This window comes from Ochotona princeps, chromosome 5 (genome assembly GCF_030435755.1).
Source record: "Ochotona princeps isolate mOchPri1 chromosome 5, mOchPri1.hap1, whole genome shotgun sequence".
In the NCBI taxonomy this organism is placed as follows: domain Eukaryota; kingdom Metazoa; phylum Chordata; class Mammalia; order Lagomorpha; family Ochotonidae; genus Ochotona; species Ochotona princeps.
In genome coordinates, this window is record NC_080836.1 from 91,911,971 (window position 1) to 91,925,756 (window position 13,786).

A 13,786-nucleotide genomic window follows, 5' to 3' on the forward strand; every position below is an offset into this window, starting at 1 on the left:
AAGCAGTCGAGGATGGCCCAAAGCCTTGAAACCCTGCACCCGCGTGGGAGACCTGGAAGAGGTTTCTGGTTCCCAGCTTTGGCTCGGCGCAGCACCGGCTGTGGCGGTCACTTGGTGAATGAATCACCGGATGGAAGATCTTCCTCTCTATCTCTCCTCTTCTCTGTACATCTGAGTTTGTAATAAAAAATAAATAAATCTTATAAAAAAGATTTATTTTATTGGAAAGTCAGATTTACAAAGAGAGGCAGATACAGAGAGAAAGATCTTCCATCCACTGATTCACTCCCAAAGTGGCCACAATAGCTGGAGCTGAGCTGATCTGAAGCCAGGAGGCAGGAGCTTCTTCTAGGTCTCCCATGCAGGTGCAGGGTCCCAGGGCTTTGGGCCACCCTGTACTGCTTTCCCAGGCCACAAGCAGGCAGCTGGATGGGAAGTGAAGTGACTGGGACACAAATTATGATCCATATGGAATCATGGCAGATGCAAGGTGAGGATTTAGCCGTTGAGCCATCAAGACGAGTCCTACTCCTTTTTATATAAGGTCTCGGGTCAAAGAAGACTTGTTGTAATGAACACAAGTACTTCCAACAAGGTTATAAAAGCAAAAATAACCTATCCTTTTGCTCCCTACCTCACCCCTCAATTAATGAGAGGTTATATAGTGCACAGAATCAATGTAAAGGTCATCAAGCAGGAAACAGGCACCAAGGGAAGCCGAGCAACCAAACTGTGGTCAAGATCAGGGCACAGAGGCACCCTCTGCAAGAGACCTCTGTGCCCTCCAACCACCTATAGTGACCACCTCCCCTGCCTAGGCATAGAGGCTGACATTTCCCCCTCACGACACTAGAGGTCGCTGCAGGCTCCACGGCCACCACCAAGATAGGCATGGATTGACCGCAGCGCGGCTTGCCAGGGCTTTTCCGTGACCCGCTCCAGATTTGGGGTCCCAGTTGCAGCCTCAGATTGGCAGAGCTATGTGTTTCGGCAGCCGTCTTAGCGCTGAGAAGCCTGGGAGAGCAAGTGGTGGGTGACCTGTCTCCTACAAAGGGTCCACGTGATGGCAGAATATCCCAATGGGTGGATACTTCTCAACCTGCAGGTTCAGATGGTGACAGTCAGCAGGCCTGGACCAAGGCATGTCATTTTTTACTTAGTGATGTCCACTCTGCACCCTGCACCACTTGACTTTCAACCCTCAGCCTGAAACCCTCAGATGTGATTTCTATTTAGGAATACACACACACACACGCCATCTGACGTCCTGGCAGTGCCAGGTTGCACATCTAGATCTGTGTGCAAAGCCTTGGGCTGGTATCTTAGCAAGGCCAAGCTTTCTGCTGGCAGGGATGGGGCCACATTCCTCTTTCTACACCCTGGCAGTACCTACCATGTAGAAGGTGTTCAACTAATGCTGTCAATTTCCTTTGATGGTTGCAAACAGCAGCCCGTCCTGGAAGGTTCCCGTAGCTCTCCTGTAAGTCCTGAATTCAGGGATCATTTTGGAGTGGTATAGGCCTATTCAGGACCAGTATAGGAAGCAAAAGCTTAGATCTGGGGCATTTCCTTTTACAGGCCCCTTACACTTCACTAGTCCCCTTCCCCCACACGTCAAGAGGCTGGTATAGCTGTTTATCACTTAGTCATCTGGGTTCCTCCTTAAGAAGACACGATTTTCACCCTTCGCATCCTAGTGGGCAGGTGAGTGGCATGCCAAGAAGCCCCTGAGTGTTAATTTGTGGCTCTGACAAGCACGAGGAAGGAAATGCCACGAGAGACTATAAAAGGCAGGTCTGACCTACTCCGGGAAGCCAGGGCGTCCTCTTTTGAGGATCTGGGGCCTCCGGAGGGGGGCAGTTGGGAGGGTTGGGAGAGTCTTGGAAGTGGCGATGGCCTTGGGGGCCAGCAACCGGGGATCTTGGGGGCGCGTTGAGAAGGAATGAACAGAAGGCCCGAGTCCAGGCGGCTGGCCGGTGGGCCGCCCCTGCGTCGTTGTTTGTACGAGTGCGTCACAGCCGGCTGGCTGCCCTCTGGGCATGACGTCGCCCCGGTGCTGGCCCAAAATAGCCGGCTCCGCCCCATCTCCCGGCAGCCCCTGCACCGCCCTCCCCCCACCCAGGGGGGACGGGCCGGGCCGGCCCTCCCGGGCTCTAGTAGTTTCCGTGCCGCTGACGCATGCTGGCGCGCACAGCTGGGCCAGCGCGTCCTCCGCTGCGGGCGCGAGCCGGGCCGCCGCTGCCAAACGGTTCCTGGTGCGGGGCAGGGGTGGGGGGGCGCCGCCGGAGGCCGGGGAGTCCCGGCGGAGTAGGTGCGGCCTGCCGGAGTTAGGGGGTGCCGCCGGGCACCCCAAGCCTGCGCACCCAGATAGCCCCGGGCACCGGCCTGCGGGCTCAGATAAGATTGCCGGAGGGAACCCGGTCGCCGGCCGCACGCCCAACCCCGTCTCGGGGCGCTTCTTGCCCCCAGGGGGCTCCAGTCGCTCGGAGGGCCTTTGGGGTCTGTCTGACGGCTTCTCTCCCGCAGCCCTGAGGAGGCCCGCCTGACGCTTGCCGAGTTGCCATGGCATCCTACTACGAGATTCTAGACGTGCCGCGGAGTGCGACAGCTGACGACATCAAGAAGGCGTAAGTGCCTGGGTATTGCTGTCCTCCGCCTCCGCGCCTCCCCGGGTACCTTCCGAGTGGCACCTGTTGGCATCTCAGGAAACTGGCGCCCTCGGAAAGCCTTGGGGGCACAGTCCCAGAAGGACAACTGTTGGGAGGGAGGAGACCCCTGAAAAGTAGCAGGGAGTCCGGAGTATGAAGTTGTGCTCGGTCTTGCAGTGCGCTGCTCGCCTCCCCCCCACCTCCAGCTGCCAGGCCTGGGCTCTGAGCGTGCTGTGCCCAGATGCCGGGGCAGTGCACGGAGGGGGAGGGCGGGCCTACGCCTGCCCCTGGTTTGACTTCCCAGGTACAGCTAGCCCTAAGGGAGGGCTTAGGGCCAAGGGACTTTGTCACCCTTGTGTTGTCATCAGTACCTCCATGTAAGTTGTAGCCTTGGCCTGGAAGAACTCTGGGACCTGCTTGTTGGAGAGGCAGCATTTGCAGCCGCGATGCAAGTCAGAAGGGCAGTAGCAGGCTCCGGCTAATGGGCGATCACTGGGTTCAGGTCCCAGGTGGGAACTGTCTGCATCCTCTTCCTGCAGCTATCGGCGGAAGGCCCTGCAGTGGCACCCAGACAAAAACCCAGATAATAAAGAGTTTGCCGAGAAGAAGTTCAAGGAGGTGGCCGAAGCTTATGAAGTGCTGTCTGACAGTAAGGCCCTGGGGCAGGACGGGGGAGGAAGTCCCAGCATGGCCCCCACCTCCATGCCCAGTCTCACTGCTACCCAAAGCCATGCCTTGCAGGCTCCTTTCAGCGGCATAGCTTGGGAGTCCATCACCCAGTGTGGTGAGAGCAACAGGGGTCCTGATTTAGTGGGATGGAGTAAGCAGCAGGACAGGTGACCCCTGTGTTGGGCCAGGTGTTGAGGGTCTCATTTCCGTGAGCCCTCCCAGGTGTGCTGCAAGGTGGCTATGTGCCTCTCACCTTACAGGCAGAGAAATGGGCCGGTGAGAGATGACTTGTTCAGGATAACCTAGAGCTGGACTAGGAGTCCCTGCCTGTGTTTAACTCATTCACACACAAGTAGTCACCGGATGCTGATGGGGCCAGGCCCTTGTTGGGGACCTGGGGAACAGTGGAGGGCAGGAAGACAGGCTATGGCCCAGTCCGGTGGGGCTTATCATATCCTGGTCAGAGATGCAAACACGGAGAAAGGGCTGCAGACAGCGGGGAGCAGGGCAGTGTGGTGAGGGAGTGATGGTGGCCACAGAAACGTTTAGGCTGAGCACCGGTAAACAGCATGCTGATGACTAGCAGGTGCTTACTGTGTGCCACTCAGCGGGCTGAGCTATCGTCTCATGTAGTTCCCGCAGCAGCCCAGTCAGATGGGGGATGTTATTGTGTCCAGCACCCAGATGAGGAGGAGGCTGAGCTGCTGCTGAGGCCCCTTGTTCATGCTCCCTGGGGCACATGCTACCTGTCCCGCCCTGCTCCAGTGTCAGCTTCTAGATAGTCCTTGGAGAGTCCTGACCCATGAGGGGAGGCCGCCACAGGGAAGACTGGAGGGAGGAGGAATGACGTGGCCTCTCTTTGCAGAGCATAAAAGGGAAATCTACGACCGCTATGGCCGGGAAGGGCTGGCTGGGGCAGGTAGGTGGAGGGGCGGGGCCAGGGATGGAAGTGGGTCAGGGAGGAGGAGGTGGTGGCAGGGGGAGGGCAGCTTTTTGCAATAGGATGCTCCCTTTGAGGCACCAGGCAGCAGGTCCCCTGTTCAGGGCGGGTTGCATGCCTTAAGCTCCCTTTTTGTCCTGCCTCTCCTCCAGGAACTGGCCCCTCCCGGGCAGAAGCTGGTAGTGCTGGTGGTGGTGGACCTGGCTTCACCTTCACCTTCCGCAGCCCCGAGGAGGTCTTCCGGGAGTTCTTCGGGAGCGGGGACCCTTTTGCTGAGCTCTTTGGTGAGTAGGATGGGCAGCCTGGGAACAGCTCCAGCTCTCTCACTGCTGGGAGGACCTCAGGCAACAATTGGAGGGAAGCAGAATTGCATGGGGTGTGGAGGGGGAAGGGGGAGGCCTGGAGAGTCTGTGTGGTGGGGGTGGAGCACTGAGAGCAGCACTGTGACACTCTCGCAGGCCAGCAGTCACGTGACTTAACCTTGAGACTTCGCAGATGGCCTGACTGACAGTGACACATTGTTAGGCTGCTACAGGGGCAGCCCTGAAAGCCGAGGAACTTCCTGGGATGATAATGATACCTCCCAACCAAAGCATATCCCATTGGGGGAATCATTAATTCATGTCTAGACTTCTATCTTCCCCTGATCTTCCAGTGCACCCTGGATCATTTAGGCCCCATTCAGAGATGAGAAAACTGAGGCGCAGATGACTTGCTTGGAGTTGCAAAGCAGACGGACACCTAGTGGTACCTGCCTGTCATCACATCCGACTGATCTGTCTGAGGGAGCTGTCTGCCCTCCCTCTCTCTTTCCCTCCCTCCTCTTCCTTCCCGTATTCTTTATTGTGGATGGGATTAACCAATGAGCATTTTAATGTGTAGTATCCAAGAGGCATTCAGAGGGGTGAGTGCATTGTCATGTGCAGTAGATTAGCTGCCACATGGCATGCCCGTGTTTCATATTGGAGCACTTGCTTTGGGTCTTGGCTCCTCTGCCCTTCTGATCCAGCTTTTGCTGACGTGCTTGGGAGGCAGCAGGTGGTGGCCCAAGTACTGTGCTTCCTGCATGAAGTTCAGGCTCCTTGCTTCTCTTTGACCTAGCTCTTATTGTTGAGGGCGTTTGGGGATTGAACCAGAAGATGGCAAATCTCTCTTTCCCCTCTGTCACTCTGGCTTTTTAGAAAACATTTTGCAAAAGAAACTTGCCTGGTAAGTAAGCGCAGGCAAAAATGGGAAAAAAAAGGGCAGGCATTTGTTTCATTATTATTATTGTTATTATTATTATTATTATATTTTTGACAATCTTTACATAGTGAATTAGGGTAAAAAGGTTCAAGGGCTGTGGGAAAGTGGGTAAGACTATTATTTCCATATTGTTTCTTTCATGTATCTGAGGCAAACGGGGATATTGAGGGAGAAGCCCCACCCAGTTTCCCACCCACCCCAGATCCCGGATGTGGGGCATGCTCTGAGATACTTGCTCAAGTGGTTTAGATAGTTCACCAGTTATGAATCACTGCCAGTCTCGCCACCCCAAGCACGATGAGGTCGTTGAAGAACCCACTGATTGACATAGTCCATCATAGAGTCTCCATTTGCCCAGTATTTCGCTGCCAACATATAACTGAGGTGGTTGATTGACTTGTTCTGTCTTTAGTCTCTTCTTGGTTAGGGTTCTGAGTCCGGCATTTCGATTGGGGGGATCCCCAAAGAAATTTTGTCTGAGGTATTCCCAGACCAGATTCTTGTATTTTCTAGCAAGTACAGGGCCCAGCACAGTCCATCGCCCTGATCAGCTGGTTGCAATTGCTGGGTTGGTTCTGTTTTCAGCCCTGACTTCCACTGGCACCAATGGGTGTTGCAGTCCAGCCTGGTTCTGCCCAGCACATGCTCAGCCCTCACATAAACCAGTGGGAGCTGCAGCCCAGTCAGAGCAACCCACAATAACCCCCACCAGGCCCGCCCCCTACCCTGGTTTGCCAGTATGTGTAGCAGACTAGTCCAGTCTGTCCCACATTCCATTTGGCTCTCGTACATGTCGATGGGTATTGAAGCTTAGTTCCATCTAACCAGCTCAACTATCCAGCCCTCATGGATGCTGTTGAGTGCCTTTCTGTCTAGCCACCCCAGCCCCTGTCCTAGTTTTTGTGCCCTCCCATGGTAGTGGTAACCCAAGAGGGAGGAGCCCACTATTTCCCTCCCAGGTCTCTCTCACTCCTGGATTATGCACTCTCCAGGTGGTTCTGTGGTTTAACTTGACAGAATTAGACCCTAGTGCCAGCTTCTGCCAGCTGAGGCTGTGGCCAAGCCCAAACAACCCTCACCCACTCTAATTTTGTTTGCACCAGTAGGAACAATCAGCCCAGCCTGGCTTTTCCCTGATCTAGTCCACATGAGGCACACAGGTGTTATAGCCTTGTTTAGTCTGGTCTACCCCCATCCCAGCTCACGCTGTCCAGTGGGAGTAGCTGACCAGCAAGGGAACCCCCCTTTATTCCCCCTGCTGGCTCTGCCCCCTCCCTTCCTGGTTCTCATGTGTGCTGCTTGGGTGCAGCAGTCACATCTGGTACAGGTAACCTCACCTTGGCATTCCATATTGTGCACTGGTTTTTGTCGCGACCAAACCTGGCTCAACCCACACTCTGTTCTGGTGCTCGGATTTGCCAATGGATGACGTGAACTGATTCAGCCTGGTCTGCCCCCGACCCATGCCAACTGTATGCCAGTGGGAAACTTTCCATGGCCTATTCTGGGCTGTTTCCTATCATGCTTCTTGCGCTTACCTGCCGGGTCTGTGTCCTGCCAGAGGAGTTGCCCAGGCTCCTCCATCAGAACCCCTCCCAATGCCAGATTTTGCGCATACCAGTGGGTCAATGGGCCATCCCTACTCAGTTCACCTCCTGTCCTAGCAGGGACAGTGGCTTTTCCTGACTGGCCTTCAACCCAAACTGGTTCTTTTTTTTTTTTTTTTTTTTTAATTATTTAACTTCATTAATTACATTGTATTATGTGACACAGTTACATAGATACTTGGGTCCAAACTGGTTCTTGCTGTTGGATGTAGCAGCCCAGCCACGGCTCGTCCATACCCACATAGAGCTCACACATGGTTCAGTAGGGGCTGAGACCTAGCCTAGTCTGTCCCACATTTACCCTGGTCCTCCAGGACACCAGACAGTGTTGCAGTCTGGCCTGGCTTGGTGCATCCAGTCCCAGTCCACACTTGTGCCAAGGGAGACTACAACTGTTTCCTGATCAGAACGCAGCCCCCATTCCAGCCCACGCGCCCCTTGGTGAGAACTTCAGCCCAGTTAGGGTGTCTCCTTAGCTCCCCAACTGGGCCTGTTCCCAGCCATAGATCACACACATGCCAGTGGTTGCTCTGACTCAGCTTGGCATAGCCCCTCACCTGTCCCGGCCTCTGCCTTAGACACTGTGGCTTAGTGTCCCTGACTCACGCAGACCAGTAGGTGCAAGAGCCTAGCTCAGCATGACCTGTGCTCCATCCTGGTTTCTAGTTTCGCTGTAGGCTAAGGTTTGCTCAGTCCTAAGGGCAAGCATTTGGTGCAACAGCTTAGAAAGACACCACTTCAGATGCCACGTTCTATGTTGGAGTCCTGGCTCCCCTTCAAATTCCAGCTTCCTGTGAATGTGCGCTCCATGAGGTGCACTGACAGCTCAAGTAGCTGGGTCCCTGCCGCTCATGTAGGAGGCCTGGCCTGAGGTCACAGCTCCTGGCTTCAGCCTGGCCCAACCCTGGCTGTTGCAGGTGTTTGGGGAGTGAACCAGCAGATAGAAGACCTAGTTCTCTCTGTTTTTCTCATTAAAGAAAAATGCGTAAAAACTGAAAATGTTCATGGTTGCCTTGCTGCTGCTGCTGCTTTTTTTTTTTTTTTTTTGCATTTATTTTTATTGGATAGGCACATTTAGAGAGTGAAAAAGAGACAGAGTAGCATCTTCCATCTACGGGTTCACTCCTCAAATGGCCACAACATCTGGAGCTGTGCCAGTCCCAAGCCAGGAACCAGGAGCTAGGAACCTCTTCCAGGTCTGCCATATAAGTTCAGGATATCAAGGTTTTGGGCTATCCTCTTTCCCAGGTCCCAAGCAAGGAGCTGGACAGGAAGTAGAGCAGCTGGGACATGAACTGTTGTCCATAGGGGATGCTGGTGCTTGCAGGCAGAGGATTAGCCAGATGAACCATAGCACTGGTCCCTGGCTTCTATTCTTGGAGAGCCCAGTCCAGACCATACATCTTTTGGTTGGAGTCTTCCACGAGTGACTGTTGACCCGTTTTGTTGTTGTTGTTGTTGCTGTTTCAGATGACCTGGGTCCCTTTGCTGAGCTTCAGAACCGGAGTTCCCGACCCTCAGGCCCCTTCTTTACCTTCTCCTCCTCTTTCCCTGGGCACTCAGGTAAGCGTTCGCTCCTCATAGCCTCACAGGCTCTGAGTGTGTCTGTGTAAGCAGCAGCTGAGGTGTCCCTGGGCCCGTGTGTGTGTGATCTGTCTGTGGGTCTATAGGCAGCTGGCATCCCTGGGCCTGTCATGTGTGTATGGGGGTGTGTGTGTGTGTGAGTGATCTGCCTATAGATAGCTCTGTAGCTACTGAGGCCCCTGGCGACGGGTGATTGTGGCAGAGAGCATGGTTCCCTGACTGACAGCCTTTCCTCCCATGCCCCTCTGTCCCCATGCCAGACTTCTCCTCCTCGTCCTTCTCCTTCAGTCCTGGGGCTGGTGCCTTCCGCTCTGTGTCCACATCCACGACCTTTGTGCAAGGACGCCGCATTACCACCCGCAGGTTGGGGCTTCCCTCGGGGGCTGCACAGGGAGGAGGAGGGATGGGGGCAAGGGTGGGAGCCTTGTGCGTCCACCAGGTCTGCCCTGTGCATGCTGATGCCTGGTTTCTGGCCCCACGTACCTGAAGCCTTTGCTTGTGGTTTGTTGACTGTCCTGTGCTGCCTCCCACAGAATCATGGAGAACGGGCAGGAGCGGGTAGAAGTGGAGGAGGACGGACAGCTGAAGTCGGTCACAATCAATGGTGAGGAGCTGCTCTGCCACCCATCCCCCTGCAGCCCCGTCCCCAGATGCCCCTCCATGGGCTTGATCAGAGCTGCGAGGGAATGTCTGTTGTGGGTCAGAGTGGCAGGACCAGAGATGGCCAGTCCTGAGCAAGGACACAGGGTCCCCAGGGCAGGCTGATGGCTGGCCTCCTCGATGCAGTGCCTGCTGTTTGCAAATGTTTTATCCCTGTTGGTTGACTTAATATTGATTTGTTCTCATTTATTTGAAAGAGACAGATTTTCCAGTCACTGGTTCACTCTCCAAATGCCTACTATAGCTGGAGTTGGGTTCGGCTGAAGTCAGAAGGCTGGAACTTAATCCAGGTTTCCCACTGGGTTGCAGAGACCCAAGTATTTGGGTCATGACCTGTGCCTTCCAGGGCCTACTAGGAGCAGGAGGCTAGAACTGGAAGGGAACCTGGACTTGAACTTGGGATGTGGGCAGCACAAGTCCTCTTAACTGCTTCCCTGAATACCTGCCCCACACTTGATTGTTTTTAAAGCACTTGAATTTATATGGTATCTCCTATAGACTTTTTTTCTTAAAAAGAGTTTATTTAGTTAATCTACTTAAAAGGCAGAATTACAGAGAAATGGTGAAAGAGACAGTGGGAGTGGTCTTCTGTTGGTTTACTCTGTAAATGGCCACAATGGCCAGGGATGGGTCAGGCTGAAGCCAGGAACCAGGAGCTTCAGCCAGGTCTCCAACAAGGTGGCAGGGACCCAAGCATTTGGGTCATCTGCTGCTACTTTCCCAGGAACCTCAGCAGGAAGCTGGATCAGAAATGGAGCAGCTGGGACTTGAACTTGTGTCCATATAGGATGCCAGCATTACAGGCAGCAGCTTAACATGCTATGCCACAATGCCAGCCCCAGTGTATTCTTAAATAAGCAGGCAGATGGTATTTGCTTAGTTTCTTTCTGGCAAGACTGAGCTGTGGTGCAATTTACTGGCCCCAGCTTTCAAGGACTGCCCAGTCCAAAGCTATTTCCCAGAAAGGGGGGGGCAGGGCCAGGAATTAGACTTGGGACACCCAAGTCAAGTGGCCTTCTTCCCACAGCAGCATGTCACATGGGAGTTACTGGGAGGATCTTACGTGCCTGCTGATGTTGCACACACCGTGGGCCCAGCCCTGGGCCTGGGTTGTCTGATTTAATCACAGCGATAGTATCAGGATGTGGGCACTGCCATCATAGCCATTTCACAGGCGAGGAGGAGGTTGAACCAGGCTGTCCAAGGAGACAGCTCCTTTCTGATGGAGTCCCGAGACCTCCCTACACACATCAACCCTGCCACAGGAGCCACCACACCTGCCATCCAATTCCACTGGACAGGCTGTACATGGTCAGAGCTGCCATTGCTGGAGGCAGGCAGCCTGGCAGGAAGCTCTGACCTGGCTGGAGGGTCTCAAGGGGCCCATGAATTCTTGCAGGTGTCCCTGATGACCTGGCCCTGGGTCTGGAGCTGAGCCGGCGCGAGCAGCAGCCTTCCGTCACCTCCAGGGCCGGGGACCTGCACGTGCGGCAGGCCCCTGCTTCCCGGCCCTCCGATAGTGACCTCTCTGAGGACGATGAGGACCTGCAGCTTGCCATGGCCTATAGCCTGTCTGAGATGGAGGCAGCTGGGAAGAAGCCGGCAGGTGGGCGGGGGGAGCAGCCAGCACGGCAGGGGCGGCTCAAGACGCAGCACCAAGATCCAGGTGTGGGAGGCGCTCGGGGGGACGCAGCTGGCCGCAGCCCATCCCCAGAGGACAGAGCTTCTCGCTGCCACCTCCTGTGACCACCAGGCCCAGGGAAGCTGAGTGGGGTCTTAATCCCATTGTCAGGGGGTCCGGCGCACTGCCAGGAGATCTGAGAGGAGTGTCATTCTTTCTCCAGGCTCCTGTCAAAGTTTCTCTCCCAGGCCCTCCCCTCCTGCACTGCCATGTGGATTTGGGATTTGCTGTGCTCAGCCTGGAGCTGATAGGTCCCTGGGGTGGCGCTCAGGGTGGGAACTTGGGAAAGCGCCTAAGGAGCCTGGAGGCTCTCATCAGATTGGGGGTGGGGGGATGGCACTTCTGAGGAGCCTAGTGGCTTGGGATGGGCCTTTTGTGCCCTGGGTCCTCTGATGCCTGTGTCTGATAGTGCCAAAGGAGGGAGGCGTGGCCTCTGCACCCGATGGGAGGGAACTGCCCCTGGAGCAGGGCAGGCTTTCCTCTTGCTGTCCTCATCCACCTGCAGATACTCCTTGGTCTGCTGTGCAGTGTTGAGCTCTGACTGTCTCTGTTGCTTCCCTTCTGCTGCTGCTTCTCCTTCCCGCTCTGTTCTCTGCAACTCCCTGCGGGCCACATCGCTTGCTTTCATTGCCACCTGGCTAGGACTCCCTTCTCCTTCCCTCCTGGAGAAGGCCTCAGTGTGCCAAGAGGAAGATGCTGGGGCCGGTTGGGGCCGTGAGCTCATCTAGGGAGGCTGGCGGCAGTGGTGGTGGTGGTGATGGTGGGGTGCTGGGGTGGGAGTTTCTCAGCTGTCCAGGTTGGAACCGGAGTCCACTCCTCCTCCCTTCCTCTTGCTGCCTCAGCCTGCCCTGGCCGTGGGACCAGGCCGAGGTGAGGCTGGCTGACCTGGGAGAGGTGGGGACCAGGGGTGGGAGGGTGCTCGGTGGGAGCTGTGCCCAGGCCTGCTTCGCCTCCGTGCATCATCAGGCAGAGGCTGTGTGGCCAGCCCAGGGCTGCATGCTCGGCTCCCTCCTCCACAGCTTGCAGCTGACCCTCTCTCCTGTCACCCCGCCCCCGCTCTCTCCCCAGATGTGTTCTGAGCTGGATGTCCGGGATCCTGAGCCGCAGCACAGCTCCAGCAGGACAGCGCCCTCCCCCATGTGCTGGGAGGGGACACTCCATTCCTCTCCCTCACCCATGCTGAGCATAGAGTTGGGACCTGGGTGGCAGGTGGGCACTGGAAGAGGAGGCATCAGTAGTCTTAGCCTGTGAACTCTTTTTTCCTGCTGTTTCTTGGGGGACTACAAGTCCCAGAATGCCAGGCGCCCAGCCTCATTTCTGATAAGTTGCACTTGGGGGAAGCAGTGGTGTGTTGACACATGGTTCTGGAGCTGTGCATCTTGGGACATGTATTTCCAGCCCTGGCTAGCCTGTCACAGGCTGTAAGATGGGGGACATCTTGTCTTTTGATTAGTCCCTGGCAAGAACGTGGATGAACAGGGAATGACAGCAAGCGTCAGTTCCCCTGACATCTCTTGCTTAGCTCCAGGGTTGGTTGGAGTGGGTACACTCAGCGTCTGGGAGAGGTTTTCTTCCTGGGGATAGCCTCGGGGATCCAAGGGTCAAGCCAGGTCACACAGTGAGACTGGCTGTGCAGGGCGTGGCTGAGTTGGTGCTGAGCAAGGGCCTGGCAGAGCTGGGTAGGGTAGGCTGCCCCACAGGTGTGTGGCCAGAGCTGGCCTGAGACGCAGGCCGCAGGCATGCTGCTGCTTGTATGGCTTTCTTTGGCCTCTGACCCTGCTGCCCATTTTTCTTCTCTAACGTCACAGCAAAACCGTCTCTCTTCCCTGCCTAGAGTGCCCAGCGGCCAGGGTGGGGGAGTGGGGAACTGGGGACTCACTTATCACATTGAGCCTCAGAGACCTATTAAAGCCAGCTGGGCTGAGCTCAGACCCAGAGGGAAACACTGGATGTCAATAAAGTTGAGTTTTGACAGCTCACTGGTGCACCGTGTTCCCAGCTTCCTGCTTTCCAGGGTGGCCCAGTGGGGCTGGCAGGAAACATGTCTGACTTCACACTGCCTTATACCCAAATAGCTGGAGGTGCCCGTCGTGCCAGCTGGCAGTATCCGTCCCTACATACGATGGAATCCTGAGAAGGCCTGCTTCTTTGCCTTCACTTCTCTGGACACTGGGCATGGAGGGAGCCACACCCAGCTTCCCCAGCAGCTGCTGCCCTATCCATGACCCAGAACTCTGCAGTACGGTTGAGACCAGGCCGAGTTTAGACTTAACAGAAAGCACAGGCTTCACAAAAAGCTCATCAGCACACATCGTCATGTCTCCAAACCCTAGGCAGCTTAGTTCACAGCCAGAGGTGTGAACCTGGGGCACGTGGAGTGACCTGTGTGCACCCCAGCCAGGGCCCAGGGAGGAAACCTCTAGGTGCCGCCCGCCCCCCGTGTCTCTGGCCAGGACACTAGCAGCTGTCGTCAAGTGGGACATGGGGTTCCCACTGCCTCCACCGCCTGTGGGCCAGCCCTTTGCTCCACCTTCCAAAGCCAAAGGCACAGGATGTATTTTTCTCCAAGCAAAAAAGTCACCTGCTCGGAAAGAGGGATATCCAGTCTCCCGATCCTGAGATGGGAAAATCTACAGGAACTTTGCAAAAACAGCTGGTGCCCTCTCCGTTCCAGGGAGGGAGGGATGCTGTTGAGGACAGCGGAGCTGAGCCTGAGCAGGACCCAGGTGAAGCAGGAAGGGCTGCTTGTGCC

General features: G+C 55.7%; 1 protein-coding gene across 3 annotated transcripts; it reads left to right on the forward strand.

Annotated features, from left to right (window-relative positions):
• The first annotated feature begins 2,150 nt into the window (after positions 1–2,150).
• Positions 2,151–12,387, forward strand: DNAJB2 (DnaJ heat shock protein family (Hsp40) member B2). Of its 3 annotated transcripts, XM_058665042.1 has the most exons (10): positions 2,159–2,627; positions 3,188–3,297; positions 4,183–4,236; positions 4,410–4,541; positions 8,580–8,672; positions 8,954–9,056; positions 9,227–9,297; positions 10,753–10,959; positions 11,877–11,904; positions 12,103–12,387. In XM_058665042.1, exons 1-10 carry the CDS (start codon positions 2,563–2,565, stop codon positions 12,215–12,217), a joined length of 978 nt encoding a protein of 325 aa, XP_058521025.1. In that variant the 5' UTR covers positions 2,159–2,562; the 3' UTR covers positions 12,218–12,387. The 3 variants fall into 3 exon arrangements, with proteins under 3 accessions (XP_058521026.1, XP_058521025.1, XP_058521027.1); XM_058665043.1 differs by lacking the exon at positions 4,183–4,236 and having other exon boundaries at positions 2,151–2,627; XM_058665044.1 differs by lacking the exon at positions 11,877–11,904 and having other exon boundaries at positions 2,167–2,627.
• Positions 12,388–13,786: the final 1,399 nt, after the last annotated feature.

Bases quoted from the DNA above. Each gene is read 5' to 3' on its own strand.
- DNAJB2 (XM_058665042.1), top strand. From the start codon at position 2,563: ATGGCATCCTACTACGAGATTCTAGACGTGCCGCGGAGTGCGACAGCT. The intron at 2,628-3,187 runs GTAAGTGCCTGG...CTCTTCCTGCAG, and splicing joins GCTGACGACATCAAGAAGGC to CTATCGGCGGAAGGCCCTGC. The intron at 4,542-8,579 runs GTGAGTAGGATG...TTGCTGTTTCAG, and splicing joins CCCTTTTGCTGAGCTCTTTG to ATGACCTGGGTCCCTTTGCT.